Here is a 16,923-nt window from a genome sequence, read left to right on the forward strand (position 1 = left end):
GCCCTGAGCATAACTGCAAAGGACTTAAAGGCGTTTTCCCACAAACAAAAGTTAATTTGAGTCAATAGATCTTGTAATAATAATAAGTTCCACAATAGGATGTGTTAATAAAAAATGTTCCTGTGCTGAGATAATCTTATAAATGTGCCCCTGCTGTGTACTGTGCAATGGCCATGTCTGACCATGTAGGAACATGGTCTGATCATACCACAGCTCCTGGGCAGGGGAGGAAGCAAAAGAGTATACAGACATTACAGCAGGGGATCACAGCTGATTCTTTCTGTGAGGTAAAACATTTCCCTGCCTGCTATTAACAATGTTTTACTTAAAAGAAAGAATCAGCTGTGATCCTCTGCTGTAATGTCTGTATACTCTTTTGCTTCCTCCCCTGCCCAGGAGATGTGGTATGATCAGACCATGTTCCTTCCTGTACGGTCAGACACAGCCATTGAACCGGGGCACATTTATAAGATTATCCCAGCACAGGAACATTTTATATAAACACATTCAATTGAGGAAAATTATTATTATTCCAAGATCTATTGATTAAAATAAACTTTTGTTCGTGGGAAAACCCCTTTAAGTATACAATGCTATATACTAGGCACAAAGGATTTTGGCAAATATGAATCGGCTTAGGAAACCTCCTCTACTAAAGCAAAACACAACCTATACTTAAAGTATCCATTTCTTAACCCATATCAGGGTTACTGGGAGTTGCAGTTGGAAGTCAGTCTTGACAATATTGCTTTATTTTTTCAGCCAAATCAAGGCAATGGAGGATGCGAGTCTTCTCCACCGTGAGCTCCTCCCGGGATACTTGAACCAGAAGTTTTTGTGCAAACATGTTCTGATCCTGCATAAACGGCCCGACAGAAGCACTTGGGGCTGGAGGTAAGGTGTCTATGATACCAGACTTAAATGTAAATTTGACTTTTTTCTCACGCTTCAAGCCTGGAGCCCTTTCTTCAATCCATGTGAGTGGTCTGGAGAAATAAAAAAATAGCATTTTATTAAAGCAAAAGACTTTATACATATACATATATACATACACAAGAAGACTCTTTGTTCCCCCTGCATTAAGTTTATTTAATATCTACGTATTTTTAAAGACCAGGGCAGCCAATTTATTAAAGGGAACCTGTCACTTTGTACATGCAGTCTGGTCTGTGGACAGCACAGTGTGGAGAAGGAAAAGCTGAGCAGAGTAATATAGGTTTGTTGGAAAAGATTCAGCAGAACTTGCACTTTATGTAATGAAATTCCTGGTGTTTGTAGGAGCAAGAGTCAAGTGGGCGTTCCTATTCAGTGGTTGAATGCAGCTACCTCTGCATGCAGAGTCATACAGGGAAGACTCAGTAGGACCACCCACTGGACTCTTATGCATACAAACAACAGGGATTTCAATGAATAAAAAATAAATAGAACTTTTCTCACAAAAGTATATATCAATTTGATCAGCCTCATAATATCTGGCCCACAAATCAGATACCATTTTTAACACGACAGGTTTCATTTAAGTGCTCAGTAAATATGTGTGTGTGAGTTTTGTGCTACTTTTCTTTGAGGTATTCTTTACTTAAAACCGTTTAACAGTCTCCGTAAGATTAAAGGGGTATTCCTATCTCCAAGATCCTACCCCAATATGTAGTAGGTGTCATAATAACAATATTAGCACATACCTTTAATTAGAAATGTAGTATAGTTCTTCTGATTCGCTATCTCTCTTACCTCATGTGCTGGGCATTGCAGTAGCTTAGAAACAGAAAAAACGGGCCGACACTTCCAAAACAAAGTGTTAACAGGTGCTTACTAGGAGCAGCTACCTCCATATACAACTTTGCAGTGGCTTAGGCATCCATGGTTGCGGACACTCACATAGTAACAGTTAGCTGTTAGTGGTCGCAACCGTGGATACCTAACCTACTGCAATGCCCTGCACATGGGGTTAGCAACATACTGAATCAAAAGAACTATACTACATTTCTAATTTGAGGTATTTGCTAATATTATTATTATTACTACTACACCTACTACATATTGGGATAGGATCTTGGACATGCGAATATCCCTTTAAAACAGAACTGTGTCAGAGACTCTGTTAGGAGACTCCAGTGCAGATACCCTTGTTTGTTTTTTGCAGGAAAAACAGCACTGCATGCGGTACTATCATTGCCCCCAAAATAACAGATACTTTGGAGGAACCTGACAAGGACACGAAAGTATTTTATTATGCTAGGTATATCTTTCTTGGAAAGCTGCGCCACAATCCTTTTAGAGATCCCTCTCGCTCCTACAGACAGAAGCACTCTGATTTCCTAGATGCTGTAAAGGTAAATTTAACTAATTACTTTTGCTCTCATAGCAAAACAAAAGACTCAGTAAAATAACTTTGTAAAAAAAAATTGCAAAAAGGTTCCAAAATTTTTCAATATAACGTATGTGCCGTCTTTGACACAAATATTATACCACTAGATGGTGGCCCGATTCTAACGCATCGGAGATTCTAGAATATGTATGCGGCAGACCAGACGCAATCAGCAGAGCAGTGTTTAAATTTGGCGCCAAAATCGCTGATTGGTCGCGGCCAGCAACTGCGACCAATCAGCAAAGCGGTGTTTAAATTTGGCGGCAATATCGGTGATTGGTCACAGGCGGCGGCCGCGACCAATCAGCAAACCGTGTTAGTGAGGACTGGAGAGCGTGTTTAAATTTGGCGCCAAAATCGCTGATTGGTCGCGGCCGGCAACCCAGACCAATAGCAGAGCGGGGTTTAAATTTGGCGCCAATACTGCTCATTGGTCTCGGCCGGCGACCGCGAGCAATCCGCAGAGCGGGGTTTAAATTTGGCGCTAAAAATGCTGATTGGTCGCAGTCGCACGCCGCGACCAATCAGCAGAGCGGTGTTTAAATTTGGCGCCAATACTGCTGATTAGTCGCGGCCGGCGACCAATCAGCAGAGTGGGGTTTAAATTTGGCGCCAATACTGCTGATTAGTCGCGGCCGGCGACCAATCAGCAGAGTGGGGTTTAAATTTGGCGCCAATACTGCTGATTGGTCGCGGCCGGCAACGGCGACCAATCAGCAGAGCGGCGTTTAAATTTGCCACCCATATCGCTGATTGGTTGCGGGTGGCGGCTGCGGCCAATCAGCGACCGATGTTACGGAGAACGGGGAGTGGCGTTGATGTGCGGGTACTTTCGGTGTGAGTAGCCAGGAGATGAACGGCTAGCGCCGGTCATTTCCCGGTTGCATCGCCGCTGACTTCCATGCGGCTAGTGCCGCTGATCTCCCGACGGCAAGTGTGAAGGGAGGTCCGGGGAGCGAGGCCACCGTTCGGGGTACTTGTGCTGCGTGCAGCCAGGAGATGAGCGGCTGGCACCGCTCATCTGTCGGCTGCTTCGCCGCTGATCTCCCGACGGTGGCCTGAGTGTTTAAAATCCGGCGCCAATTCGCGGACGTGCTGCGGCAGTCGCTGATTGATCGTGGCCGGCTGGGCGCGACCAATCAGCAAACCGTGTTACTGAGTACTGGAGAGCGAGTTTAAATTTGGCGCCCATATCGCTGATTGGTCGCAGGCGGCGGCCTCGACCAATCAGCAGAGCGGCGTTTAAATTTTGCGCCAATCTCGCTGATTGGTCGCGGTCGGCTGGCGGCCGCGACCAATCAGCAGAGCGTTGTTTAAATTTGGCGCCAATAATACTGATTGGTTGCGGCCGGCGACCGCGACCAATCATCACAGCAGTGTTTAAATATGGCGCCAAGATCGCTGATTGGTCGCGGGCAGCGTCCACGACCAATCAGCACAGCAGTGTTTAAATGTGGCGCAAGATCGGTGATTGGTCGCGGCCGCTATTTAAATGTGGCGCCAAAATCGGTGATTGGTCACGGGCAGCGGCCGCGACCAATCAGCACAGCGGTGTTTAACTTTTGCGCCAAGATCACTGATTGGTCGCGGCCGGAGAGCGCGACCAATCAGCGAATCGTATTGGTGAGGACCGGGGAGCGGAATCGTATTAGTGAGGACCGGGGAGCGGCGCTGCCTGTGCGGCTACTTCCGCTGCGAGAAGCCGGGAGATGAGCGACTGCTCGCAGCAGAAGTATCCCGACCCGCAGCGCCGCTCCCCGGTCCTCCCTTGACACCCTAAATGCATGGAGGTCAGCGCCGCTGCCTGTGCGGCTACTTCCGCTGCGAGAAGCCGGGAGATGAGCGGCTGCTCGCAGCAGAAGTATCCCGACCCGCAGTGCCGCTCCCCGGTCCTCCCTTGACACCCTAGCCGCATGGAGGTCAGCGGTGCTGCCTGTGCGGCTACTTCCGCTGCGAGAAGCCGGGAGATGAGCGGCTGCTCGCAGCAGAAGTATCCCGACCCGCAGCGCCGCTCCCCGATCCTCCCTTCCGCATGGAGGTCAGCGGCGCCGGCGGTCGAGGTCCTTCTGCTGCTACCGGCCGTGAGATGAGCGCCTCGCGCCGGTCATCTCCCGGCTGCATCTCCGTCCCGCAGATGAGCCGCTAACGGCCGCCATCTTTTTTCTGAAATCCCGCGTCGCTGATTGGCCGCTGCCGGACCAATGAGCGACGCGGTATTTCCTGGACAGACAGACAGACGATTATATATATAGATGCCTGGAGCATCACTGCAAACAAAATATGCCATTTGATGACATTTAATTGATGACATGTTTTGCAACACACTGCTGCTAAATGTCACTTACAGTGCTGACATCACAGTACCCAGTGTGAATACTCTGACATTTTTCATTTATAGGTGAGTATTCTATCAAAGTTAATAACAAAAAAATTCAAAAAATATAAAACTACAAGCAGCAGGGCATTCTTTGCCTCTTACAATCATCGTGTACTATGCTTACTATAATAATAATAATAATCTTCATTTTTACATAGCACCAACATATTCCTCAGCGCCTTTACATACTACATATTTGGATTTAGCTGGGAGAACAAGACTGGCACTAGATAATGAGTGAAACAAGTCTTACAATGACCACTGACCGATTGTCTGCAGTAGTGAAATTTGCAGTCAGCTTGGAGGACTTTTCCTCTTTATTCTCTTCTTTCTTGGCTGACTTAACAGATAAATGACCAAAAAGATCAACCAGCCATGTTATCCTGGCAATGCCACTGAAGGAGGGGAACCCAAACTTCTGATCGTCTACAGGTCCGCCTAAAGAGAGGAAAAGTGATTGTCAAAAACAGTTTAAGGGGAGAGAAAATCCTTTTTAACTTCTGTGAGACCCATATTAAATAATTACGTCCTGTAAGTCTACTGAAGGTAGTAAGACATGTACTGTATGCAGCATGGTGGGCTTCTATAACATCACAGCAATGATGTGGTCACACTCTGAGCACTAATGCACATTTTCACTAGTTTCCCCTTAAAAAGAAATCATCTATCAGGACAAAAGTGGCCAGTATGCTCTGCTTCTATTCACACTGCTCTCATGAATATTCCGACTTTTACTTTTTTTTTTTTAAAGCTGCCATATGGCTCCAGAGATATGGGCCTCTTTATTTAGTGCTAATGTTTATGGTCTTTACATTGCTCACAGGGTAATAATGCAGAGCAGCTGAAAGACACTCCTCCTTCATGTGCTGTAGTGTAAAGCTGTACTTCATCCTGTAATTTCCAAATAAACTTTATGTCTGGAAGAAAACGCGAAGGAACGGCCTTGCCTGTCCTACACAACTCTTGTCTGCTGGTTGTCACCTCCTAGTGGGCCCATATGAAATAGGATCCATACACAGATAGACCCCTAGTGGTGACAACAGGAAGCTGTTTTTGTGAGGGAGACCTGGTTGCTGTATTGTTGGCATACAGATGACCTTAAGTGACTATGACTTTTGGAAAGATGCAGTCTGAGAACCTGCCACATTGGGATGTAAAAAATTAAATGAGAAATAATAAAATTTGTACAAATTCTTGATTAAAAGTTCCCTATCATAAATTAAAAAAAAGACCCCAATGGATTTGCAGCCCTGTACTATAAAAAATACACATCCACTTATCTTCCACCTTACAAATCATTTTACATTTTTCTTGGAGATGGGCAGAAACCAGGTACAACCTCCTTCATAGCCTCAATATCAATGATACCCAACCAAATTTAAACCATACTATGACCACAAACTATAAGCCTTAATTAATATAGACCTCACCACTTCAAACGTTGGGCTAAGATTTTTGCTAGAACTCCTGGCTGGGTAGCCAAATACATAAAGATCAAGTAGGCTTCATACCTCATAGACATTCTTCAGGCACTATAGGAAGGGCTTCTCATCTCCTGCACCACTGCAAACAATGCAAATTTGATGCAATGCTTTTGTCTCTTGAAATTAAAAAAGCTTTTGACTGGTCTCCTGGACCTACTTATTTGCGGTGCTGAAGAGATGGACCTTCCCTGACCATTTCTTATTGTGGATGTATTGCCCTATAAGTCACCCCCACAGCTCAAGTACACTAGAACGTTTTTTCCTGACTCCTTTTCCATCAAGAGTGGCAAGGTTGTCCCCTCTCCCCACTACTCTTCCCCTAGCAATCAGCCTTTGTCTCAACCCAAACATCCAAGGTATAGAAACTGCATCAGTCTCTCAAACTTCTTTTTGTTTCTGTCTTAGGTTTTGTCTGTTTAATGGCCAGTCTGAACATGCTCCTATTTTGCATGCATACCAACTTATACTCCAATTCATTTTTCTTTCGGTTTAGTTTCAGAGGTTTCTGCATTTAGTGCAGGTAAGGCTGTGGCCTCCCTTCCTTTGAGCTGGATATTACATTTAAATAGCTTCCCATTTGCTGTTCGGGACCCGGTCAGCTCAACCCTTATTCACATTGACGGCACTATGACACAAGGTAAGGTTTTAATACTAGAGGTTCGGACCATCCCAAATTTGGGTACACCTTGACGCTGGTGGGATGGCATTTATGCTTTCTTCGATCAAAAACCGTGTTTAAGTAACCAAGGTTATTTATATGCACTATTGCTTTTACCTACAGAAGGTTATATGTTCATTTTGTTTCTGTCTTAGGTTTTGTCTCATAAACTTATGTTTGCAGACGACATTATGCTTTTACTCCCCTCTCCTCAAACGTCGCTTCCTGCCCTACTTCAAACAAATATCTGGCCTGGAGGTTGACCAATCAAAACCTCAAGCCCTGAACATCTCCCTTCCCACTCCTATAATAACATAATTAAAACAAAACTCTCTTTCAGTGATCCACAAATCAATGTGATTACCTTGGCGTGAAATGGACCGCTAACCCTGAATCCCTCTTCACAGCAATTTACCCTCAACTGCTGTGTAGTCCGCTCATTTCTTCAAATGTGGGAGAAACTGCATCTTTCCTGGCTAGGCCGCATACATACACTTAAAATAACATTACTCCCCAAATTACTCTAACCATTCCATCTCAATGTCTAAAAACATCCCAAGGATTGATTAACGCTTTCATTTGGAGAGGTGGACTACCTCCAGTATACAAAGCCACATTATACCGCCATTACCTGAAAGGCGGCCTGGGACTCACCACCCTGACCAAACGTTATCAAGCAGCTCAACTGGCCCAATTAACATTATGTCACACCTCCTCTAAACCATCCCTTTAGCTCTGCCTGGAGGCCCAAGAGTGCCACCCACTGACCCATGACACCTTACTATGGCTCCTTCCAACCCAAGACAAACACATTTCATACCCCATAATGTCACACTCACTCAAACTCTGGGACTCATTAAAATGCTCCTGAGCCTTTATCTGTCCCTTTCTCCCTCTAGCCCCCTTGTCACCTTGTGGGGTAACACTCAATTTCGTCTCAGGTACAGAGTCCCTATTTACATTCCGTACATGGATCACAGCTGGAATCACCAGACCTCATCAACTATTCAATGTAGTTGGCGTCATTTCCTGTTCTCCAAGAAAAATACAATCTTCCCCCTCGAGTGGCATTCCGTTACTTACAGCTCAAACATTTCATCACTTCGTTATTAAAGAACACAGCGGCACCGTACTCATTTACTCCATTTAAACAAAGATTCCGCCAAACCCTCATGCTTCAGGTACTATCACACTTCTTTCTCTCATTTAAACCATGACCCATATAGATGCAACCTAACTTATATCTCTCGCTGGGAATCAAATATTGGTACCACCTTAACCCAAATCTTGTCCTCCACTACGAGTGGTATACTTAACATTTTGATGTTAGAAACAAACTATAAACTCATGATGAGATGGTATCTGGCCCCAGACAGAGACACTAAAGCCATTTCTAACTACTTATCCCAGTGTTTTAGAGGCTGCCAATCCACTAGTGACATGTACCACACATGGTGGCTCTGCCCCAAAATACACGGGCTCTGGATCAGGGTATATGTTCTCATTTTATCAGTCACAGATCATAAACTAAAGAAAGATCCCTGGGAGGCCATTCTTCGCAAATGTATCCAAAACATCCACAAATAGTCACAGACCCTTATTTCTTTTATATTCCAAGCGACTAAGAAAACTATAGCCTCAGCTTGGAAAAAAAGGGACTAGACTGCTCGGAAGTCAAAAGGCGAATTTCTTGGTTTATGATCAATGAAAAACGATCAACTATAATTGCAGATAAGGCATATAAATTCAAGAAAATCTGGTTACCCTGGTCAGTATATACTAACCACTTCCCTTTGCCTCCCAACCACCATATCTGCAGGTTTCCATCAACCCCGATTCCCCTTAAAGAAACTTTCATCCAAAACATTGATCTGAACCCCCCCCCCCTCTCCTTTGTGCTTCACCTATCTCAACTCACCACTCTTCCTCTCATCCGACATTCTCCCTTAATGTTCATCTCTCCATGTTTCTACTCAATTTTTTATATTGTTATATGTTGAGGTATATGCTATGTTTGATCTTTACATTTTCAATAAAAACATACAGTTTTTAAAAAATAAGCTTCATATCATTGTGTGTCCACAGCTCCTACGCAGGAGCATGCATCTCTGTGGTAAAAGACAGAGGAAAATGTGCATTCTAATCTTGAAATCAAACTAGTTACTATTTGTCATCTATCAAATGTATATTAACAAGAAGCAGAGAAAGGATGGAAGGGAATATGACCTCACGGGAGTGGATTATCTATGGAGACCACTTGGAAAGTGACAACTTTATTTTTTTCTTCGTTCTGATTCAATAAATATAATCTTCTAAAAAGATAGACCTAAGCTTTAGTATTTTATTCTGCACTAGACTGAACATATAAATTATGGGTGTATTCTGCATCTCTGCCCCCTCTTATCTACCGTTCTGCCTATGTAAGTATAAGTATGTGAAGCACGGTATGAACAGTACCATTTGTCACTCCCAAATCGGACATTTCTAGTTTTGATTACCAGTGAAATGCAGGACGCCCTCCACCAGTTCTTTGCCTTCTACTTCTCTTTTTAGCTGCTTGAATTCTTCTGTAAGAAGCTCAATATGTTCCACATGTAAGACTTTACCTGAAGGATACAGTAAAGACAAAAACACAGTTAATCCTAATCCCACATTAAAACAAAATATCAGACCTGTTACTGATTTGTGAACAGAGAAGATTAATTTCTTAAACACTTATGAAACTGTATGAGCCCACAGCAGAGAGACCCAATAAAATATTTTATTGCCCAGAGACCACGGAATCTGCAAAACAGGAACTGCAGGGGAGGAGACCCAGCAATGACTTCTACGACAAAACACCATTCTGTGTATTCGGCCAATTTGGAGACTGGAGTTTATTTCATCTGCCCACCTGCATGTAATGTTGTGTGGAATTCTCTATAGATGTGGTGCTTATGGGGGAGTTGTGGCCACTTGGGCTAAGCCTGGCAACAGGCTAGGCTTCTCACCCTGCAGGTGCTGTGTTAGGGTATGTGCCCACGATGCAGAAATGCTGCAGATTTTTTACACATCTCCCTGGCAGGAAAAACGCATGCGGATTTTACATGCGTTTTTCCCGCCAGGTAGAAGCGTTTTTGCATGCATTTCTGCATGCGGGTTATCAAGCGCTTTTCCAAGCGATTTTAGCAACACTTGGAAAAGTGCTTGACAACTTGGTCACACTATATAAATCCATGCATCTGGCATGGATTCATATAGTGTGACCAAGTAATAGTTTAAAAAAAAAGAATGAGAATGGTAAAAAATAAAGATTATACTTACCTTCCGATGGCCCCCGGTCTCCTTCTCCGCTCCATTCGGTCTCCCCGGTGTCTCTGTGAAGGACCTGCGATGACGTCAGAGTCATGTGACAGGTCACGCGACTCAATGACGTCATTGTCAGGTCCTCACACCACCGCGAGCCGCCGAACACATCACACGCATCGCTGAGGAAGCCGGGGGACATCGGAAGGTAAGTAGAATCTTTTATTTTTTATTTTAAATTCTTTTTTTTACAGGTACTATGGTACCCGGGTCTGGAGGACAGTCTCCTTTCCTCCAGACCTGGGTACCATCCGCATATTGAACCGTGTGATATCCGCATATGCAGATGCAGTGATGCGGATGTCACGCGGTCCAATGCAAGTCAATGGCGGCGATTACGCTGCGGGTCTGCAAAATTAATGGACATGCTGCGGATTGTTCCGCAATGATAATCCTCAGCGGAAACTTCCGCAGCATGTGCACAGCACATGCGGATTATCATTGGGGACCATGGGGCACGTATTACCAAGCGTTTTTTAAGCGTTTTCGATGCAGAAATTCCGTGGCGGAAACGCTTGAAAAACACATAGTGGGCACACAGCCTTATAGTGGTCGTAATAAATGCTCTAGCGCCAAATCTCAAGCGACCCTGTCTCTATGGTTAAAGATCCTTACATTGCAGTGAATGTGGAGGCTTGGTCTGGCACCATGGTAGGGGTCTGTGGTTCCGGGTCATGGGGCTAATGAATGGGCAGGCATGGAGATACAATGTCTGAGTGTCCATAAGCCAGGTATGTACAGTATTATAAATATGCTGCATATTTACACTAGAGTACTTGTCTTTCTCTTACAATAGAATGTGAAGTCCATTAATAATCCAGAAAAATGTAATTACTTACCGGTAATGGGATTTTTCAGAATAGAACCCATGACAGCACTACGGAGTGATGGAATCCGCCCTTCAACGACAGGAAACCTACAGAATAAAAATGCGGTACCTCTCCCTCGCATCAGTTGGATTACAGAACATGAGAGAACCTCCAATGGTTATTACAACAATTCAAACATTAACACCATAATGCCTTAAACACCCTGTGACTGAGCACAAAAAAAACAAAAGTGTGCTCACCCACATGTGACAGGAGGGAATATAAGTGTGCTGTCATGGGTTCTGAAAAATCAGATTACAGGTAAGTAATTACGTCTTTTACTCTCACCCATGACAGCACCACGGAGAGAATTACAGTTCAGGGAGGGACCACAGTCGGCAGAACCCGTCTACCAAAGGAGTAAGCCAGATCCAACCTATACCGCTTATAGAAAGTTGAGGGAGAAGACCATGTTGATGCCTTCCAAATTTGCTTGATGGAAACATCCGACATGTCAGCTCAGGAGGTTGCCACTGCTCTTGTGGAGTGAGCTTTTAACCCTTCTGGAACAACATGCCAAATTGGCTAAATTGATGGCCTCCCTAATTCATCTTGCCATTGTACATTTTGGAGGTCTTAAGCTTCTTCTAGAGTCCCTGGAAGGAAACAAATAAAGACTTATCCTTTCTCCAAGCCTGTGTAACTGACAGGTATTTAACGAGACATCTCTTTACACCCAGTGTATGAAATTCTCCTTCCTTAGAATTTTTGGGGTTGGTACAAAAAGATGGAAGGACTACATCCTGAGCCCTATGAAAGCGGGAAGCTACCTTAGGCACATAGTCATTCTAAAACCAGATCTGGCCTAAGTTCCAGGATCTGTGTGAAGGTAGAGTCTGTCCACAGGGCCTGAATGTTACTAACCCTCCGAGCTGAAGTTAAAGCCACTAATAAAGCAGTTTTAAAAGGAGTGAACCTTAAGGGACGTTGATTCTAGGTGTTCGAATGGAGAATCAGTCAGAGCTGTCAGAACCAAATTCAGTCCCAGGTGGGGTAATCTCTGCCTAAAAATGGGCCTAGATCTAGAGGAGGCCCTAATAGACCAAGAGACTCAGCGATTACCTGTCAGGTTATAATCATATAGAGTTCCATGCGCAGAAAGGCCTTGTTATAAACCCCTTTGTAGCAAATCTAGGAAGGCTGTAATCTGTACCCTTCCTGCACTTTTGACCCTGAGGTGGTTAGAAACTGTCTCCAGGTCTTACCATAAGCTTTAGTGGTGACAGCCTTCCTACTTTGAAGTAGGGTAGAAATTAAATTAGGATAAAATACTTTGTCTCTCAATAGTGCCCTCTCAAATTCCAAGCTGTCAAATGCAGATTGGCTACCCGAGCATGGTACACCGGCCCCTGAGAGAGAATGTCTGGAATCTCTAGAAGCACCCAAGGGTCAATGACGAACATTATCCTTAACCGGGAAAACCATGTCCTTCTTGGCCAGAAGGGGGTAATTAGTATAACCCTTGCTCTATCCTCTCTGATCTTCCTCAGGACAGCTAGACTCAAAAATCACTGGGAAAAATACATAGGCGGTCCAGAACCCGGAGGACTCCCCCTGGCGTCTAGGGAGCAAAACTCTTTTTCCCTTCTATTCTGACTGTTCGCAAACAGGTCTATATCCGGGAGGCCCCACATACTCACAATCCGGTTGAAGACTGACCGTTTCAACACCCACTCTCCCTGCATTAACTGGTTTTGGCTCCAAAAATCTGCTCTGTAATTTTCTTTTCCTTTTATGTGGTGCGCTGTTAGTGAGAAGAGATGGTCCTCCGCTACCTGAAAAATGCGCCCTGCTACTTCCATCAAGGTCCTGGACCGGGTTAATCCCCTGATGATTTAGATAAGCCACCACTACCCGATTGTCCAAAAAAACTCTCATGTGGTGGCCCTGAAGGGAGAATAAGAGCTCTCCTAAAGCCTGTTATACTGCTAATAGCATGTTCATGTTCGATGAACCTACCACACAACCGTGGGAATGTGTGGTCTCGGGAGATAGTGTCATCTGCCCTTCTAGAAGTCCTCCCAGGGAAATCTCGTTCCTCAGGATGTCCCATTTTAATTTCCTGGTATGAAGCTGGGCCGACAGTACCGCCGGTATACAAGAGGTCAAGGAATCCACAATGGACATGGCTTTCCTGAGGAACATGGAGGGGGTTACTAATGCCTGTGATATCTGACAGACTATCTTTTTTTATTTTGTCTTCTGGAAGACGACACTCCAGTCTCTTTGAGTCCAACATGAGCCCTGCATCTTTTTTGGCTTCAGCTTTGACTTTTTTAGATTTAAGAGCGATCCTAAGTCTTTTAAAGAAGTCATGGCCCCTTCCAACTGAACTCTGCAATGCTGGGCTGAGTTGCCTACAATCAAAAAGTCATCTAGATAAGGAATAATCAGTATATCTTATTTTCCCACAGGTGAGCCATTACTTCTGCAATCAGTTTGGTAAATACTCGGGGAGCCACTGCTAGGCCAAATGGAAGAGCTACGTACTGAAAGAGCCTGACCACCCCTTTTATGGAGACGGCTACCCTGAGGAACTTTTGGTGATCCTTGTGTATGGGAACACAATAATAGGCATCTTTCAGGTCTAAGACTGCCATAAAACAATTTGGGAAGAGTAATTTTTATAGTCGTTTTTTTACTCCATTTTGAAGGAAAATTCTTAGTAATTTGTTCAAAATTTTCAGGTTGATAATAGTCCTAAAAGTCCTATCCGGCTTCCTTATCAAAAACAAAGGGGAATAAAATCCTTCCCTTCTTTTCTGAAAGGGTACCTCCAGGAGGACTGCTTTTCCCACTAAGTCCAAAACTTTGGACTCTAAGACCAGTTGCTCCTCTGGTGAGGAACGCTGGGGAGTCAGGGTGAAATTTGTTTGGGGAATTATTTGGAATTCCAGTGTTAAGCCTGTCTTTATTAGGCTAAGGATCCAGTTGCTTCTGGAAATATTTTCCCAGGCAGGAAAGAAGAGTGTTAGTCTTCCCCCCACCTAGGAATATGCATCACTGGGAGTGTTTTTTACTGTCATGGGAGGGAGTCACTACAGGAAAGCAGTGACGCCCTTCCATGTCCTCATCTGATGACGAAGTTGAAGGGGATGATTCTAAACCTCTATCTTCACCTTTTGCTTCTGAACTGTCAGAAAAAAACACTTCCTAGCTTTCTTTCTATCCTTACTTCCCTCCCACTGGGACAGGAATTTAATAGAATTCTTAACCTTCGTTCTAATGATAGATCTTAATTCGGAGGCAAAGTTAGGGGTCTCTTTACATAACATCTGTTCAATACAGTACACACAGAGCCTTTTCTCCCAGGTAACGGGCAACTCCTCCCCACAGAGCACACAACCCCAGTGCTTGGCCTTCGCTAAACTTTCTTCTCTAATAAAAAATTAGAAGAAATGGGACTCTGTTATAAAGTGAACTTTCAAGAAGATCACTTATCACTCAGAAGCAGCCAAGTTTACCAGATTTGGAGGAGGGATCATATCAGCCAATTTATCTCCTCTGGAGGTCGAAGGCTCATCCATCTTGCTGGAAACCTGCTGTTCCTTCCATCAGATCGTCCACTGCCACCGCTGCTACGTCCACAACGTTACAAAGTTTTCTGGGGACTTCCGTGCTGCTGCACCTTTCATTGCTGCTGCTTCTACTGTCGCTGCTTCTGTGGATCCTGCAACTCCTGGACCTCCATTTTGCCTGGAGGGACCGCTGGAGCTATAGAGACACCACTCTCTTGGTGGTCTAACAGTTTTTTAAAGCGGAACCTGCCTACAGCGCGTCCCTCCCGGCGTCATCTCCCGGAAATTACATCTGGTCACCTGATCCTGGTGCATGCGTTATAAGGGAGCGCCTCCCGTCACGTCCCCGCGCATGCGCAGTAGGGGACATGTGGAAGCCGGAAAGCCACAGAGCGTGGCACTGCAGCCTGTGCTCATTCGCTCACCTATGAAGGCCCCCCTGGATCCAGCAGTGGCGCTTCAGGAATCTGCACCAGCAGAGGCAGGGGCAACCCCGCTGCCTGAATCGACCGGCCAGGCCTGCAATATGTCCGACGTTCACCTTCTTTCTTCAGGTATGCCCACTGAAAGGTTCCCCGGTCAAGGACTTGAAACCAACTGATGCAAGGGACAGGTACGCCCTTTTATTCTGTAGGTTTCCTGTCCTTGAAGGGAGGATTCCCTCTCTCAGTGGTGCTGTAATCTCATGATTAATGAAACTGAGAAAACCATGAGGGGTGCCGAACATTGTTCCGTTGATCCAAGGATTACCTTTCTGCTCAGCCAAGTGCCACAACTCATGTGCCGTTTGTGCAGACAGGGCCATCGGATATTCCACAAGAACATGCTTGCCAGCCTCCAGGAAACTCCTTTAAAAAGTAATAATGAAACAAATAGAATTAATGGCAAGTCATAAATATATTACTTTTTTGTGCTATACTGTCATCATGAGCTAGACAAACACGCAATAATAATTGTAAAACAAAACCTTCTAATAAAAATATATAAAAATATCAATTATATAAATACAATTCATCAATCTCCCAGTGCAAATTAGATTTAGCTGCAAAATGTACAAACTTTCTGCTGTTTCCAATAAACCAATGAAACAAGAACAATTTAAAATACAACTAATTCAACAAGTGCTTTCTCCAAATTTTACAAAATGCCACTTTTACGGACTACTGTAGTCTCTGGATTATTCAACTCCTTCATTAAAAGTTTCTCTAGTACTTGGTTTAGCATCTTTGACTGTTATAAACATTATAAATATTCAGAAAACTGCTTCTGGCAGCGTTCCTCAGGAATATTAAACCATTCATCATAAGCAATGGTCTCAAGCTCACTAATATTCTTGTGATGTAAAAAGAGTGGTCCAAAAAGTTTAGAGAATGGATCATTACCTTGCACAACGAAAATTATAAAAAAAGATAGCAAAGGTATTGAGTGTCCCTAGAGATGCAGTTGGAAGCATAGTTAGAAAGTTCAATGTTAAAAGAACACTGGATAGACTACATGTAATTGGCAAAAAAAATAAAGCCATCACAAGCTGCCACCAGATTCCTGAGGAGGCACATAGTAAAAAACTCTTTTTTGAGTTACTGCAAATGACCTGCCACAAGATGTGGTGGCGGCAAGCACTGAGTTTTTAGTTTGCATAATAAGGTACATACTAGCTATGCTGAAGAACTCCATAGGTGGACTCCAAGACATACACTAGTATTGACCCAAAATAGAAAAATCTGCTCTAAGGCTATGTGCGCACGGTCAGGTTTTGAAGCAGAAATTTCCTGAGCGCTTCTGCATCTCCTTGGGAGGAAACATGCTGAGGGAAAAACTGCGCTGTTTTGATGCGTTTTTAAAGCGGTATTTGAAGCTTTTTTTTTTTAAACATTTTTGTACATCAGTGAATGTTTTTTTGGAGCTAAATAAAGTTATTTGGTGGGACATTGCTTAAACTCTTGGATTACTGTCAGAACTGGGGTGAGAATATTGGTTAATTTAAATGATTAAAGAATGTGTCTGTTGTATTTTAAATAAAGCGTTTGCTCTGTGTGTGTGTTTGTTTAACTCTTTACTTTAATTAGGTTTGGTGATGAAAGGGTCTGATTGACACCTTGTCATAACCAAACAAAAGAGCTAGGTGTCAGCTAATCCCATTCGCCCAATCTCATTAGCACTTATATTCATGTAATTTATGCGGCAGCTGTGAGCTGCTATTTTTAGCCTAGGAAGGTGCCATTTGCAAACATTATCCTGGGCCATTATTAACAGCTCACAGGTGTTTGTTTACCGGGTACATCCCCCTGATCAGCAACAAGCAGC

At 44.0% G+C, this 16,923-nt stretch overlaps 1 protein-coding gene across 1 annotated transcript in view; it reads right to left on the minus strand.

Annotated features, from left to right (window-relative positions):
- Positions 1-470: 470 nt before the first annotated feature.
- The window catches only part of BLVRA (biliverdin reductase A), a 72,894-nt gene continuing 56,441 nt past the window's right edge, over positions 471-16,923 (minus strand). The window contains exons 4-7 of the mRNA XM_073678197.1: positions 15,370-15,467; positions 9,386-9,493; positions 5,012-5,183; positions 471-986 (exon numbers count right to left, since the gene is read on the minus strand). Coding sequence (XP_073534298.1) covers positions 731-986; positions 5,012-5,183; positions 9,386-9,493; positions 15,370-15,467 — 634 coding nt within the window. The 3' untranslated portion in view covers positions 471-730. The remainder of the gene's footprint in view (positions 987-5,011; positions 5,184-9,385; positions 9,494-15,369; positions 15,468-16,923) is intronic.

Source organism: Phyllobates terribilis, unplaced genomic scaffold (genome assembly GCF_046119375.1).
Source record: "Phyllobates terribilis strain yellow unplaced genomic scaffold, ASM4611937v1 Scaffold_4__5_contigs__length_816908805, whole genome shotgun sequence".
Lineage (NCBI taxonomy): Eukaryota > Metazoa > Chordata > Amphibia > Anura > Dendrobatidae > Phyllobates > Phyllobates terribilis.